Source organism: Lygodium microphyllum, chromosome 16 (genome assembly GCF_053477565.2).
Source record: "Lygodium microphyllum isolate KBCC chromosome 16, Lygodium_microphyllum_v1.1.10, whole genome shotgun sequence".
NCBI classification, from domain to species: Eukaryota; Viridiplantae; Streptophyta; class Polypodiopsida; order Schizaeales; family Lygodiaceae; genus Lygodium; species Lygodium microphyllum.
The window spans coordinates 18,888,920-18,903,706 of NC_141150.1; the positions used below are offsets into that span (position 1 = coordinate 18,888,920).

A 14,787-nucleotide genomic window follows, 5' to 3' on the forward strand; every position below is an offset into this window, starting at 1 on the left:
CCACATGCGAGTCAAGGTAGACCTGAGCAAAAAATTGTGCAACTTCATCCCAATCAAGAATGACAGAGGAGATAATCTAAGAAAGCAAGAAATTGTTTACAAGAACCTCCCCAATTCTTGTTTCAAATGTCACAAACAAGGTCATTTCATCAAGGATTGCCTCGAACGGGCTAAAGAAGATGACAATATAACTCGAAATCAGGGGCTAATGAAGTACCAGAAGTTGGTGGTAATAAGGAAAAATTCGATAGCTTCCAATTGTTTTAGAACAAGATATCAAAACGCTCCAAACCAAAGGGTAAGGGCAAACATGCCTCCGTTTTAGCCTCTAGTAATAGATACTCTCCATTGCTTATGAGTCTGGAGGACTCTGAAACACAATTCATGACTAAAGGCAAAGCACACCCACTTATGTCAAATTTAGATGAATCAGGTAATGAGGATTTTATTGATGGTTGTCAATTTTTCAACAAAACGACAAGCTCTGTGGATGGTTTAGAAAAGGACTCGAAAATTAAGCCCTCTCCACAGGGTGAGACCATGCAGGAAGGGGAGGACCTAGAAGAGGAAGAGGAAGAGAGTCTCCCCTCCTCCAACCATAATGTGGGACATCATGAGCTCACTCCCCCTAATAAATTAAGGATAGAAGATCACAAAGAAGACTATAATGGGAAAATTGGCCCCACTTCAATGGAGATGAACATCAATAGCAACAAATGGCAACATTCTAAGGTAGGTACCAGGTCGGGTAGCCCTGTGAACACCCTGAGGAAAGACCAAGGTAAGAAACCAAATAAATTAGGTAAAAACTGAATAACTTAAAGATTATCTCGTATAATTGCAAAGGACTCTTGTAAAAGTCCAAAGATTTAGTAATTCGCAATTGGCTATTTCAGAATGCCATTAACCCCAACATCATTTGCCTCCAAGAAGTGAAAACAGCTAGTAAGCGTTTGGAGAACAACCTCCACTCCATTAATAAAGAATATACATGGTACTCCAAACTGCAACCTTACATCAAAGAAGTTCTCATGGATTCGGGCAGCTGTTGGGTCAGTGTTAGGATCAAGGACAGTGAGGAGTTTGCAGTAATCGGAGTATATGCTTGGGGAGGGAATAAAGATAAACCTTACATCAAAGAAGTTCTCATGGATCCGAGAAGCTTTTGGGTCAGTGTTAAGATCAAGGACAGTGAGGAGTTTGTAGTAATCGCAGTATATGCTTGGGGAGCGAATAAAGATAAACCTAGAATATGGGACTCGATTAAATTTTTGGACTGCTCGACAATCCTTGCAAGGGATTTCAATTTTGTAGAAAAACTAGACGATCGATTTGAAGCTAAGGGAAACATTATCTTAGGTAAGGAGAGAGACTCTTGGCTCAATCTCAAAGGGTTCTAGAGTCTAATCGAGCCTAACCCGGAGGCTAACTTCACATGGTCAAATAATCAACGTGGGAGCCTCCTAAGGAAAGCCAGACTTGATAGATTCTATGTCACGTTAGGAATGCTCTCCACCTTTGTTGATGCCAAGACCAAGAACTGGCACAACATTACCCTCTCTGACTATAAACTAGCCCAACTCACCCTATCCACAGTCGGTCACATTGTTAGAGTGGGGTGTTTTCACACAAATCAATCCCTGTTCAAGCTAGACTTCGTCCAGAAAACCTTGGAGGACATATGGAGGTGGAACTTCACACTCCCACTTACCTCGACTACAGCCTGGGAATCAACAGTAAAGGACACCTAGAGATTCCTAAGAGAGGCCAAACTTCAAGTTACTAAACAACGAAGGGACAAAAGAAACCTGATCTACCAAGAGGTTATCTTGCTAGAAAAAGCACCGGAAGACGGACAAATTGAAGCACAAGATAAACTGTTGGAAACTAAAAGCTGGCTTCGTCATGAAGAACTAGCTGAAGCCAAATCCCTTCAGGTGTACTTTCGTGGATGGTGGGTGGGAAAAATTGATCGTCCCACAAAAGAACAATTTAAGTCACTCAAGCTTAAGAAGAAGAGGGACAAAGTCCCACTCCTCATAAAAAACGACGGATCTCACTTGCAAGAGGAATGCCTTTGATTACTTCTCAAAGATCTTCAGTCAACCCTCACAGTCACACCCGGTCAAGACTGATGCGAGGGCAGAAATAGTTAGATGTCGTCAAACAATAGTCCTAGAATCCACATCAAAGCTATTGGAAGAATACTTAAAAGGAAATAGAATTAAGCGACACCATAGACTCTCTCAAAAGGAAAATCTCTAGGCCTTGATGGCCTCCCCAATGAATTCTTTCAAGATTTCAAGTGATTCCTCCTCGCCCCTCTTACTAGGGTTTGGAAGGAGACTGTAACTAAAGGGACTCTTCCTTTGTGCATCAATGAAGGGGTAGTCATGCTGATTCATAAGGACTCCAAGGAAGAACTAGCTAATTGGAGACCAATCACATGTTTGTCAACAGCCTATAAAATTTTTGCCAAAACTCTTGCTAGAAGGCTAAATGCCCATCTAGATAAATGGATCAGACGCGAACAAAAAGGCTTCATCAAAGGTAGGTGCATTTTAGACACAATTATAGGACTGTGGGAGGGGCTGGAGCATGCCCAGAGAACCAATCAAGACATCGTCTTCCTTAAGATCGATTTCGACAAAGCATATGATAGAATAGAGTGGAACTTCATCCTACAATCCCTCCACGATATGGGTATTGGGCGTAGATTCATCTGAGATGTTAGTGTGATGTTTGACAACGCTATAGCTAGAATATCCATCAATGGAGAGCTTACCAAACTTTACATCCTAAGAAGATCGATTTGGCAAGGATGTCCCTTTGCACCTCTACTGTTTGCCATAGCTACAGATGCATTAGGATGGCTATTAGAAGACCAACTCATCCAGGGCAATATCCAGGGTATCCAACTTCCAAACTCAGTTAGACATATGCTACTTAACCTGTTTGCAGATGACGCAAACGCCATCGTCAAGAATGATGATCTCACTTAAAACCTTCTAGATGTGTCTCCACAAATTTTGTCTGGCTTCAAGATCTAAAATAAATCACACTAAGACATGCATTCAGTCCATGCTCGTTCCCCTCGCCCCAATGGCTATTGGACGAAGGATGCCAAGTCATTCCAGAAGGGAAAATTTTCAGACTTCTAGGTATTCCAATGGGATTTGGGGTCACATTAAAACAAAGATGGCAGTGGGTAATGGACAAGCTAAGTGTTAAGTTAGACCGTTGGAAGGGCTTCCATAATTGGATGGTCGCGAGGAAGCTTGTCCTACATCACTTTGTATACTCAACCTGTATCTACTTCCTTGCTTGTTGGAAACCTAGTAATACATGCCTTAACAGTTAGATGCCTTGTGTAGGAACTTTCTAGGTTGGGGTGGGGGGGGGGGGGGGGGGGGGGGGGAACTTTCATGGATATAAAAGACCTAAAGTAGCTTGGAATACTTGCACACTGGAAAAAAAAGGGATGGTTTAGGGCTCCCAGATTTAAAACTCCTAGCATCTAAACTTGCTGCAAAATGAATCATTAGAAGCCAGTTTCTACCGAAGGATGACTGGGCCATACTCTTGAATCATAATTTCCAAAAGATAATAGTCTATGAGAGGACTACCTTCCAAAATCTACCGGTCATCAACATGCTCTTCAGTCAAGCATGTTTCCAAATCAAAAAACCTTCGAAACTTCTTAGGAACATGTGGGAGATCTGGCTACAATATAAGATAGAGTACCCAATTGAAATTAAAAGACAAAAAATTCAAGCATGGGCACTAAATGACTCAGCCTGGTTCAGCCTTACTGTACCCCCAATCAAGGAAGATTTAGCCAAAACAATAGGTAACCTCCAAAAGAAAGGCATCCACACGTGGAAGAACCTATGGGATATCACACAAAAGACTTGGAAAACACCAACAATCCTCAAAACAGAGTTCAGACTCAACAAACAAGATCTCGATACAATCAAGGATAGAATTAATGTCTGGGATGCTTCTAATTCTTGTTGGATGCTCAATAAACTGCAAGTTAAAGTAGAGGACATCCACATGAAAGGAAGATCTCGACTTCTCTCCCTCTCACCCCTCCGATAGATGGACACAAGACTAGTGGGTAAGCTCAATAAACGGTGGAACATGCAGTTGTCAAAAGTTCAATGGTACTACCGGTTCGAACAAGCATGGTCGGTCTCCCTCCCCCCTAAGCAATCAATTCTGTTATGGACTATCCTTCATCATGCTATGAGGACTAATGAGAAGGCAGCCCTTATTGGCAAGGGGAATGGACTATGCCCCAGGTGTGGTCACCGGTCAAAGTCCATTCCCCACCTATTTATCTTCTGTCCAGCTAATCAAGAGTGCCTACAAGAACTACATAGAATCATCTTTTCCCTTCACCCTTCCTCTCTCTCGTGGAAAGAGATACTCCTAGGGGAGGCTAACCACCTCCCCCCATTATTTGGACGATGATAAGAGGAGCATATTTATGGGCCATATGGACCTCCAAGAACGACTTTGTTTTTAAAAGAAAGAGTACTAAACCTAAATTTACTTTTATCTTCCTTGTTTTGTGGCAAGTGTCTGACATGAAGACGACAATCTACAAAGAAGAAGCTAAGAAGTTGTTGTAGAGAGACAACACTCCAATGGGGAAGAAGGATAGGAAAATCACAATGCTTGCCTACAAGAACTACATAGAATCATCTTTCCCCTTCACCCTTCCTCTCTCTCGTGGAAAGAGATACTACTAGGGGAGGCTAACCACCTCCCCCCAGGTATTTGGACGATGATAAGAGGAGCATATTTATGGGCCATATGGACCTCCAAGAATGACTTTGTTTTTAAAAGAAAGCGTACTAAACCTAAATTTACTTTTATCTTCCTTGTTTTGTGGCAGGTGTCTTGACATGAAGACGACAATCTACAAAGAAGCTAAGAAGATGCTGTAGAGAGACAACACTCCAATGGGGAAGAAAGATAGGAAAATCACAATGCTTGCTAAAGAAAGGGAAGCTGCTCATGTACTCCTTTCCTGAAAGGAAGCCATCATGGAGGCCCGTCCATCTATGGCCCGGGGAACTTAGCGTGCATCGGCCCACAACAGTCATGCTCTCTCTTTTGCCTCCTTGCCACCTGCCCGTGTCCTAGTGTCAATCAGTCCACCTTATGTGTCATCCAGAGACCACAACCCCTCCCCTTGTAAGTTATATTTTGATGAGGAGAAGCTACCTCACATCCTCAGACTCTTAAACTCAGTCACACTCATGGTCACCTCTCCGCTCAGATCAAAGTGGCTCTACTCTTCAGCCAACCTTGGCTGAACCTCTCCTTGTATATTACCCTCTTATCTTAATCCAACTTAATGTTTTCTCCCAAAAGAATTTTAAAAAAAAGACAGCACCGACCATTATGGCAGCAGTGAAGCACGATTAGGTGTGAGGCTTTCTGTAGCGAGAAAACTCAAGTCTCGACTGTCATGCTCCCATGGATATAGCTATTACCAAAACACAGCATGGAAACAACAGAGCAAGCACAAGAACTATCGACACTCTCCCCATGTGGGAAAAGGGGTTATTTTCCCTTGCTGTTCCCTGTTCGCAGAAGCTCATAACGCTGTTGTATTTCACAACGCGATGATTATAGTGAGAAATTGTGTGGAGCTTCTTGTGAAAGCAAGCATGAACAAGAAAAAGAGAGAACACAAGAGAATGGCAACATGCTAAAGGCTGTGAACCCCTAGTGCTAGAAATTACCAAATGTAGTGCAGTATATACAGCTGAGATGCCTATGAATAGGCAATATCATGAATGCTAGCCATCTATGAATTAAGGACCCAAATGTGGTCCTGCCCTAAGCTAGCCTGGCCCGACTGGGACATGCCATGTGGCAAATTAGGCGCCTCTACATAATAAGAACACACATACAAAAAGGGTGCCCATATATGGAGCTGGCACTAATTCTCAGCAAAATCAACATCCTGTTTGTAGTTCACAACTAGAGAAACTTTCCAAATCACATTCTCATCTCTTCCCCTTCAATAAGAAAAAGGAAATTTCTTGGAAGAGACTCTGTGAGAGTAGAATCAATTGTTATCAATGTTATCTTATAATCTCACAACTTTCTTTTTCTTCTTGGAGAAGAAAAAATCTTGGGGCTCATTTTTTGTTAGCTTCTACCTTTTTTTAAACTTTCATTTTTGATGACACTACTAGAGTTTCTGTCAGCCTCCATGTTAGTTCAATCATGATGGCACTATCATGTGGTTAGGTATGACTTTGCATTTCAAAAATGCAACATATCCTTCAAATGTTTTCAATGTTTACCACTCGATTTCCCCAATTTAAGGATTGGCTTTTGAATCATAGGGACCCGCAACTGAAAGCTCAGATGTGCAATCCAACATTCTTCCTGGACATTTTGGCTATCCTATCCTAGAAGCTAGGCAAAGACATTCACCGAATGAGAGAATGCTTGTACTGAATGAATCTGAGCAGCAATAATTACTTCATGTCTCCAAGCAATTTATCAAGAGGAGGATGTTTAGCTTCTACTGGCTAGTATACTACAGTATCAAAGAAGCCAACCCAGCCAATTCTGCCTCTCATTTGAGGGATATGCCTTCGCTAGTCCTTGGTGACATCAAAGGGTATGTTGTCGCTGAATCCAACGTTTGGAAGTCACCTTTCCTGGCCATGCTACTGTTAACCATCGAAAAGCCACACTTCAATTCAAAATATTATTGGAGCAATTGTCCTTAAGACATTGAGACTAGCAGGTGAAATCTTTGGCCTTCTTATGACTTGTAACTCTAGTGGATTGTAGAAGTGATTGCATACTGATATCACTTCCATATGTTTGTGTTCTTCATGTGTTCCTCTTCTTTGTAGTTGCATGGCTATAATAAGTTTTGATTCAAATGTAATTGTGCATGGGGATTTGGGAAGATCAAAATATAGTTTAGACCACTAAAGGTCATAGCGCTTGCAATTTGATACATTCACATATTGCATCCCCAACACTTGAAGAATGTCTTGGACGTTGAATATCAACAATGTCATAACCACCAAACCTTTGCAAATTGTGCAGACAGCAGCATTGAAGTAACGTTGTTTGCTTACATGATGTTAAGAACACTCATTCTAGACCATATCCAAGGAAATATTTCAAGTTGAAGAATCTGTAACTGGGAAATTTACCAACTCTAAAGCCATGTTTGCAGCTCTCACTCCTACTTTCACCCCCAAACTAAAGTACATCCCTTTTGTAGAACAAGATGCAGATGGTTAATGATCCATGTCGCCAGCAATCACCAGGTCATTCACAAGCTTGATGCTCTAATCAACTCAAACTTGGCATCGGTCGTGAATAGGGGTGTGCCCAATATCTGCATCAGTTTGATAAGTTTAAACACAAGATGCTTATAAACACATTGCTGGCTCCAGCATGAGCATGTTTCTAAAAATATGGAGCAAAGCTTACTACATTCAGTCTAAACTGGTCAAATAATTCAACAATTGAACAGACATCAGCACTAAAAAACCTCTCCTGATAGACAACCACAATGCTCTATTCAAAGGCCTTGTCAATATTCCTGTTCTGAGAACTAGGATGCTCATTGCTAAGCTCCAGATATAAGATCCTCACTTTGTTTTCCATGACAAGTCTCTGCAGAGGTGGAGAGACCAAATGGGTTTGTAAAGTTGTAGGTTTTCCATAACCATCAATGGGCACATCAGATGATGGGGAATAATACGGCACTCTCCTCCATAGCGCTATCCCTGCTTTTGGCATGCCCAGTATCCCACAGACGTTAGCAAGCAGGACCACTTGTAAAACAAGTGTGTTGCGAGGCCAACCAACCTTGCGGATGACTGCAATGTCACAAATGACCCCATTACAGCACTGGGCAGGTATGCATTGACTTCCTCAATAATAAACTGAGCAATTGATGCCTTTTGTGCATGCACTGTCTACATAAAATGTCCTGGCACTGCCACTTAACTGACCTCAACCTGAAGTAGGAAGCAAGCTTGAGTCCACTTAGTTGTTACTTGTATCTACTGTCTGTATTCAGTCTCCAGTGTAGCAGTCCGTGCATGCTGAAGCTGGAAAATATCAGGCTTTGTTTCCTCGAAGCAAGGGTTTTCAGGTGTATCATGCATGTAATAGCACTTTGCTCCATTACGGCAGCCTCGTGCTGTATTGAAATACAGGCATGGCTTTCTAATCTTTGGGCCAGCACCTGGCATGTTCCTAAAGGGTTGAGCAGATGCAGACAAGCTACTCTGAGTACTGGTTGTCCACAGCTGTCCTCTTGATCCAAAACTGGATGATCTATACCATTCTGCCTCATCCAAGCACATCGATGCATGTTGTCTTGCTTGCACTTCATGTATGCCCCCCATGAAAGGATGCTGTGGATGGGGTTCTTTAACAGCGTCGCGACGGACAGGGTAACATCTCCCTTGAATATAAATTGCTTTAGTTTGTCCTGGCAATCCTGTCATTCCACTTAATTGGTCAAAGGGTCCCGAGGTCATGGGATTCCTTCCTTGTGGAAGAGCTCTAGCAGGGTCCCAAGCTTGTGCTACAACCTGTCCATGTGAAGGTGGTACAGCCTGCCCTTCTGAAGGCAAGGGCAGTCTCACCCTTTCAGGGAAAACATGGGGACTTGAAGAAGTGCTGGAACCTGTATAAGACTGCATCAAAGATGGTTCGCAAGATCTACCATAAGCTACATCATTGCGTGAGAGATCAAAAGAATGGTTCTTCGAACTCGGATAGAAAGTTGCCAAAGTTTCAAGTAATCTGGGATTTCTCAGAATCTCCATGAGAAAGTCAGGTTCTATGAACTTCCCAGTTTCTTTGGCTTTTACAACTGCGTATGCTGCAGCTGCTGCTGCAGCAACATCTAGATCTGCATTTTTGAAAAATGCAGTAGTTCTTTCTATGTTGGGTTCGCCTGTGGCGGATATTGATTTTTTTCCAGTCTCAGCCTGATGGTTCTTTGATATCTGGTTGACACACTCTTCTGAAAATCCAGGAGCTCCTGCAAAATAGCCCAGTGTTGAAATGCTGAATTTAAAAGTTAATCGGCTGAATTCAGCTAAAGGAGGAGGACTGGAAAATGAAGCATAACTCAAGAAAAAGCAAGCAACATGGCATAGGTAGTCCAGCATTTGTGAGTACACGTTCACATATTAAATATGGATGAATAAAAAGGTATGGTGTTATCTATGGGGTGTTAACAAACCTCTCTCAAAATACTTCAAAATGCATTGTTTTATCCCAAAAAAAGAACTCAGATGGTTACTACATCAACATCTTTACAATGAGGACATGACGGACATGTTACACACTTATGAGTCAAAGGGATTGGACTTGACCTTCATCATCCTCATCTCCTTCATCCTCATCTTCTAATGGTATTAAAGGTGTCTGAGGAAGTTCAGAACCGTCAGATCCTGCCTGAACTTCTTGTGGCTCTGCAGGACTGTAAAACCACAAAAAACTGCAATTCTTGTTGATCTACTCAAAAGCATTCTAAGTGATATTCAAAATCACAACCTTGATTCATAACAGACCTTGGTGGGATTGCGGAAGAACGAGGATAAACAGCTTCTAGCACCCTGACTTCTCGTTGCTGTTGTAGACTCACTTCAGAGCTTAAATCTCCCACAGCAACCAACGATGAGGGGTCACCTGAAAACTGTATAAAACTCACCTCATCAGTAAATTAGTGAAGCTGTTGATATGAGCAAAAACTGCAGTGAATTTTACAATCTGTATGGGAAGTCAGGCTTTTTATGTTCATTTGTAATGTCCATCATTGTACAAGAATGACACCAGTCGAGCATACAAGGAAATGGAAGAATGGTGACTAACTGTTGAACCCTCCCCCTGACATTGTATGGATACCTCTACCTCTTACACAGTCCACTTGCTCCCTTTCCTGCCCCCCACCTGACAGCCCTCCCAAAAGAAAAGCCTGGTCCCTGCACCACAGGCCCATGATGCCTGCTGTTTTGAACAGCAGTGTGTGGCCTATCTTTGCCACCTCCACTCTCTCCACCTCCACCTCCATTGCCCCTCCTCCTCAGCTCTTCTGCCCATCCAAGTCCCTTCTCCTCTCATCTCCCACTCACCACCACCTGGGCATCCCCCCCACCCTTCCTTTCACTGCCTTTCATGATTCCTCCTCTTTCCCCCTTATCCCCACTTTTAATTGTAGTGTCTTCCTTCCTGTCCTCTTTTCGACCACCTCTCCTTCACTGCTCCCTCAGACCCTCCCTTCTCAGCGGTCTGCTCCAAGCACTCAATACATAATTTCTTTCGTTCAAGTCACACCTCACACACACACAATGGAAACAACTGGTCCACTGCCCCCAAGTCTTCTACCTTGGGCATTGCTCTCTTAGAGCTAGTTTCATGGCTCAATGTAACACCTCATGCATGCCCAATGGAAATCAATGGTCTGATGCCTATGCCACCACTGTTGCTCTCAACTCTTCTACTGTATATATTGTTCTGTTAGACGAACAGCTTCGGTTAGTACAAGAAACAAAGTATTGTGAGAGTACTTAGTATAAGATCATGAATCACTCTCTCTTTTGCGCTAAGCTTCAAGATTGGCTGCAGTCCACACTCCTCATTGGCACCTCACACATTGCAAAGACTACAAGAGGATCTTTATGTTCGGCTCACTGTGATCGAGGTTTGCAAGGAGCTGATTGGCAACTCCATGATGGCACTAGGCAATAGAGTAGTTTATATTGTTCCTTCACACGACAGCTTCAATGTGATTGAGTTCCATTTGCACCATCACGTACCCTGCTACTGGTTACCCTCCTCTTCCTAGGTTTGGATTGGAATACTACTCTCACCATCCTTTGTTAATGTTGTGATTGGGCAAGTGCCCCAAAAGTTTAGGCAGCTACTCTAAAGCTCAAGATGAACTACGAGTAGTGTGCACCCTTTAGCACATCCTATCTTGGAATAGCTAGGTATTAAAGATTTGGTCACCTCCAAGATGGGCACAGGAACGTATAGGGAAGGTTAGGGAAGATTATGCAGTTGTACCATGATCAGAAGCAGGTCAGGCAGTAGTTATAGCAGTCGCCAGCAGATTGCGCATGTTTCCAAGCAGGACGGACATGTTGGACTGGGCAAACAGTTTGAGCCACATGGCAGGTAGTTTTCCACTGCATTTTTATTATTGTTTTATTAGTTGTTTTGCTGTCAGTCAATTCAGCAGCAGTCGGTCAGTTCTTTTATTAGCCAACCTAATCAGGTTTTTTGCTTTTCTTGCTGCCTATTTTTGCGCATGACCCTGCCTCCATGATGAATATCATGTCCTGCATCCTGGTCTCATACAGAAGGTGACGGCCCTGGCTGACTGTCTACCAACAGAAAGCTCCCCATGAGATATATCCAAGGCTGGGTGCTATACGGCGAAGGATGCGGCATGCTCCTCTCCACACGAGCTGCGCCTCCTCACATGACCAAAGGCAGTGCTTTGGGGTTTCCAAAGGCTGCTATGTGCAGCGCTTACAACCTCCCTCCTTCTGCATCTTGGCAAGCCAACTTTCCACTGCCAAGCCTCCATGTGCCACCAGCCATAAGAAATACGATACCCTCCTTGGCCTCCAGCTATCCCATAGGCGGTGCCAGAAAGTCTATTGGAATGGCTCCATGATACTATGCTCCGCCCAGTGCCTGCTACGTGACGGTGCCCAATCCATGTCCTCCTACATCAGTACGTGTCTGCCAATCCTAGCAATGTACTCCAAGAACCTTGGTGGCTTCTTAGCGACTGCAATGGCCGGCCATAGCCACTCTCCTGGATCCCACTCCAGCTCATCAAGTGGTCTACCCTCCCAAATCCAAAGGCACCACTCCCTGACCTCCTTCCAGAAAACATAGGGGTCCACTTGCCATGTCTTCCCCTGAAGGCCCACCACCCGAATCCTCCTCCACGAAAGGGCAACTATCCCCTCATCTTGCTGCCCTCTATTAAGGGCCAAACGCCCCCCCCTCTTGAACGATGAAGAAAGTCCTCTGCGAGGTGCCGCCCACTCTACCTGCCACCTGTAGGGGGTTTCCTACTGGTGAGAACCTGGCGGCCCATATCTCCCTGGGCTCTATCGGCACTCATATCGGGGGAACAAGCCACTCCTAAGGTATTGCTGCATCTATCTCCCTTCGCCTCAACTCCACTCCTCTCTGGCAGCCTGATACTCGTTGCACCACCTCCTCGTCCGCCATCCTGTACACCTCCCGCCATGTCCTGATGGTACGAGCCGGGCCGGTCTCCCAACCAACCCACTCACCAATCTGTGCCCCTTCCCAATCTTTGACCTGGGGGTTCCAGATCACCGACTGATGGTCTATCTCCTCCTGGCAGCCTGGGGGGCTCTGGATTAGGGCCTTACGGAGGCCCTACCACACGCGGAGTAAGCTACATAGGAAAGGTGATCTAGGGGGGGTGATCTTGGCTGATGTGAAGATCTATCTCAGGGATGGCCTCCACTCACCGCCAAGCCTCGATCTACAATCCTGAAGACCCTTCTGCAACAGGACCTTCCAAGTCTGCCCTCCCGGTGTGAGGCCGCGGACAACTAGCTTGCCCAAGAGGGCCATACTCTGAAACTTTGGGTCTATGATCTCGAGCCCTCCTGCTAACCGATGCCATATGATGGTCGCCCACACCACCTTGGCCCGGGAATCCCTTGATCCGTCAGACGCGGACCAAAGGAAGTTCCGCACTAGGCGGCGAAGCTGCACTACACAAGACGAGGAGAAGCACCAACACAAGGCGATGTACCAGGCCGTCGCTAGAAGGACCTGGTTAACCACCAGGGCTCGGCCAGCTAGTGAGAGGCGAGTCATGCTCCAGTAGGTCAGCTTCCTCCGAATAGAATCGAGGGCTGGAAGAAAACTGCTGGGCGCGAGTGATGTCGAGTCCCACCTGGAATCCTAGGTACCGAACGGTCTGCCCTCTGCTCACCCATCTAAATCCAAGGTGGAAACCCCATCCTTTGCTAGAGTCCAGGTCTGTGAGAAAATCAACCGACTTTCACCAGTTGATTTTCGCTCCCGCTACTGAACAGAACACCTCAAGAGCTAGCCTCACTCTCTCCAACATCAAATCATCATCCTCTATGTAGAATGTTGTACCGTATGCATACTCTGAGTCTAGCAACTCAGTCTCCTCTCTCACTAGAAGTCAGAGGCCGTGTGATCCGCTCACACGGGACCTGAGGAAGTGAGACATCGCCTCTGCAAAGAGTAGGAACAGGTACGGGGCCAGGGGACAGCCCTGCCGGAACGATCTCTCTAGCCGAAACTCGTCCCCGCGCCTACCACCTATGAGAACCCTGCTGGTGGTCGATCTATAAAGTGCGGAGACCCCGTGAATCCAAGCCTAGGGGAAACCCAACCTCGCCATGGTGCCCTCTAGGAAATCCCAATCCACCCTGTTATAAGCTTTCTCGAAATCCAAGAGAAGTACGGCTAGTCTCTACCCACTGTGCTGAGCCCACTCTATCGCCTCAAAGAAGGTAAATACATTGTCCAAGATACTCCTATCCTGGACAAAGTCTGTCTATGTGTCATGGATGATGTCTGGTAGCATGGGGCGTAGTCGCCTACCAATCATCTTTGTCAATGCCTTATAGGCCACTAACAATAAGGTGATCGATCTCCACTAGGACAGCTCCAATCAATCTCCCCCTTTGGGAAGACGACTGATAAGGCCTGCCGAAACGCTCCTTAGCATCTGTCTTGAAGTGAAAATCTCCTGGAAGGCCATCAATAGGGGGTCCTTCACCACTTCCCAGTAGGTAGTAAAGAAGGCCCTAGAGAGGCCATCCTCTCCTAGGCATTTTTTCACATCCTGTGAATGGAAAGCCTCCTCTAGTTCCTTCTCTATGAAGGGGGCTAGGAGGGAGCGTCCCATCTCCTTTGTGACGAGGAACGGGATGTGATCCCAGTCTTGTTGCCTACATTGCTGTCCTCTTGCTGAGGCTGTCTCCTGCTAGAAAAGGCAACCGTAGTAGTCAGTGGCAATCTCCATCACCTCGTCTGGGCTAGAACGAGTCCTCCCATACTAATCTCGAAGGCTGCGTATCTGCTCTCCTAAGGTGCGAGGTTGGTGCACCTGGAAAAACTCCCTGCACATCGTATCCCCCTTTTGCGCCCAGAAAGCTACTGAGGTGCGGAAAGAGAACTCTGAGCGCTTGTCCTCTAGGCCCGCAATGGCTACTCGTGCTTGCACCTCCTATGTGTGGAGGGTGGGATCCCCTGGTGCCTCCTATAGTAATCTCTGTGTGGCTGCAAGGTCCCACCGGAGTGCTCTCTCCTTCCAACTCTGCTGCCTGGCTTGTATGGCTGCCTCTTGGCAGATTCTACTCAATTCAACTAGAACCTCTACAACCTCCTCTGCAATCCGGTCCCTCTTGCCCCCTAGTCCAAAGCTGCTCTATCTATCTCGTCGCCTTCTCCCTCCTATAGATCGAGTCAGGGATCCGACAGGATAGTGGGTCTAGGGCAGACGCTGGGGGATCTAGTGTCAAGAGAACCGGGCAATGATCGGACAATGTGGTGCTTGCCAACTGCACAATCTGGCCTCCACGAGAGCCTCCCCACTCTCCCACATAAAACCTGCCCAACCGCTCCAGCAAGACTCCACCTAGCCGCTTGTATCCCCAAGAGAAGTCCAGCGACCTCTCCCTCCTATGGAAGGTAGGGTCTCTCAAGGCATCGCGTGCACCTACTGCTAGT

The 14,787-nt window shown here is 45.5% G+C and overlaps 1 protein-coding gene across 3 annotated transcripts in view; it reads right to left on the reverse strand.

Annotated features, from left to right (window-relative positions):
• Positions 1–6,636: 6,636 nt before the first annotated feature.
• LOC148022586 (zinc finger CCCH domain-containing protein 6-like) overlaps positions 6,637–14,787 on the reverse strand; it is a 58,264-nt gene continuing 50,113 nt past the window's right edge. The window contains exons 2-4 of one of the 3 annotated variants that reach the window (XM_087695544.1): positions 9,591–9,715; positions 9,393–9,499; positions 6,637–9,055 (exon numbers count right to left, since the gene is read on the reverse strand). In XM_087695544.1, coding sequence (XP_087551670.1) covers positions 8,064–9,055; positions 9,393–9,499; positions 9,591–9,715 — 1,224 coding nt within the window. In that variant the 3' untranslated portion in view covers positions 6,637–8,063. The remainder of the gene's footprint in view (positions 9,056–9,392; positions 9,500–9,590; positions 9,716–14,787) is intronic. The other 2 variants (XM_087695543.1, XM_087695542.1) reach the window with 2 other exon arrangements.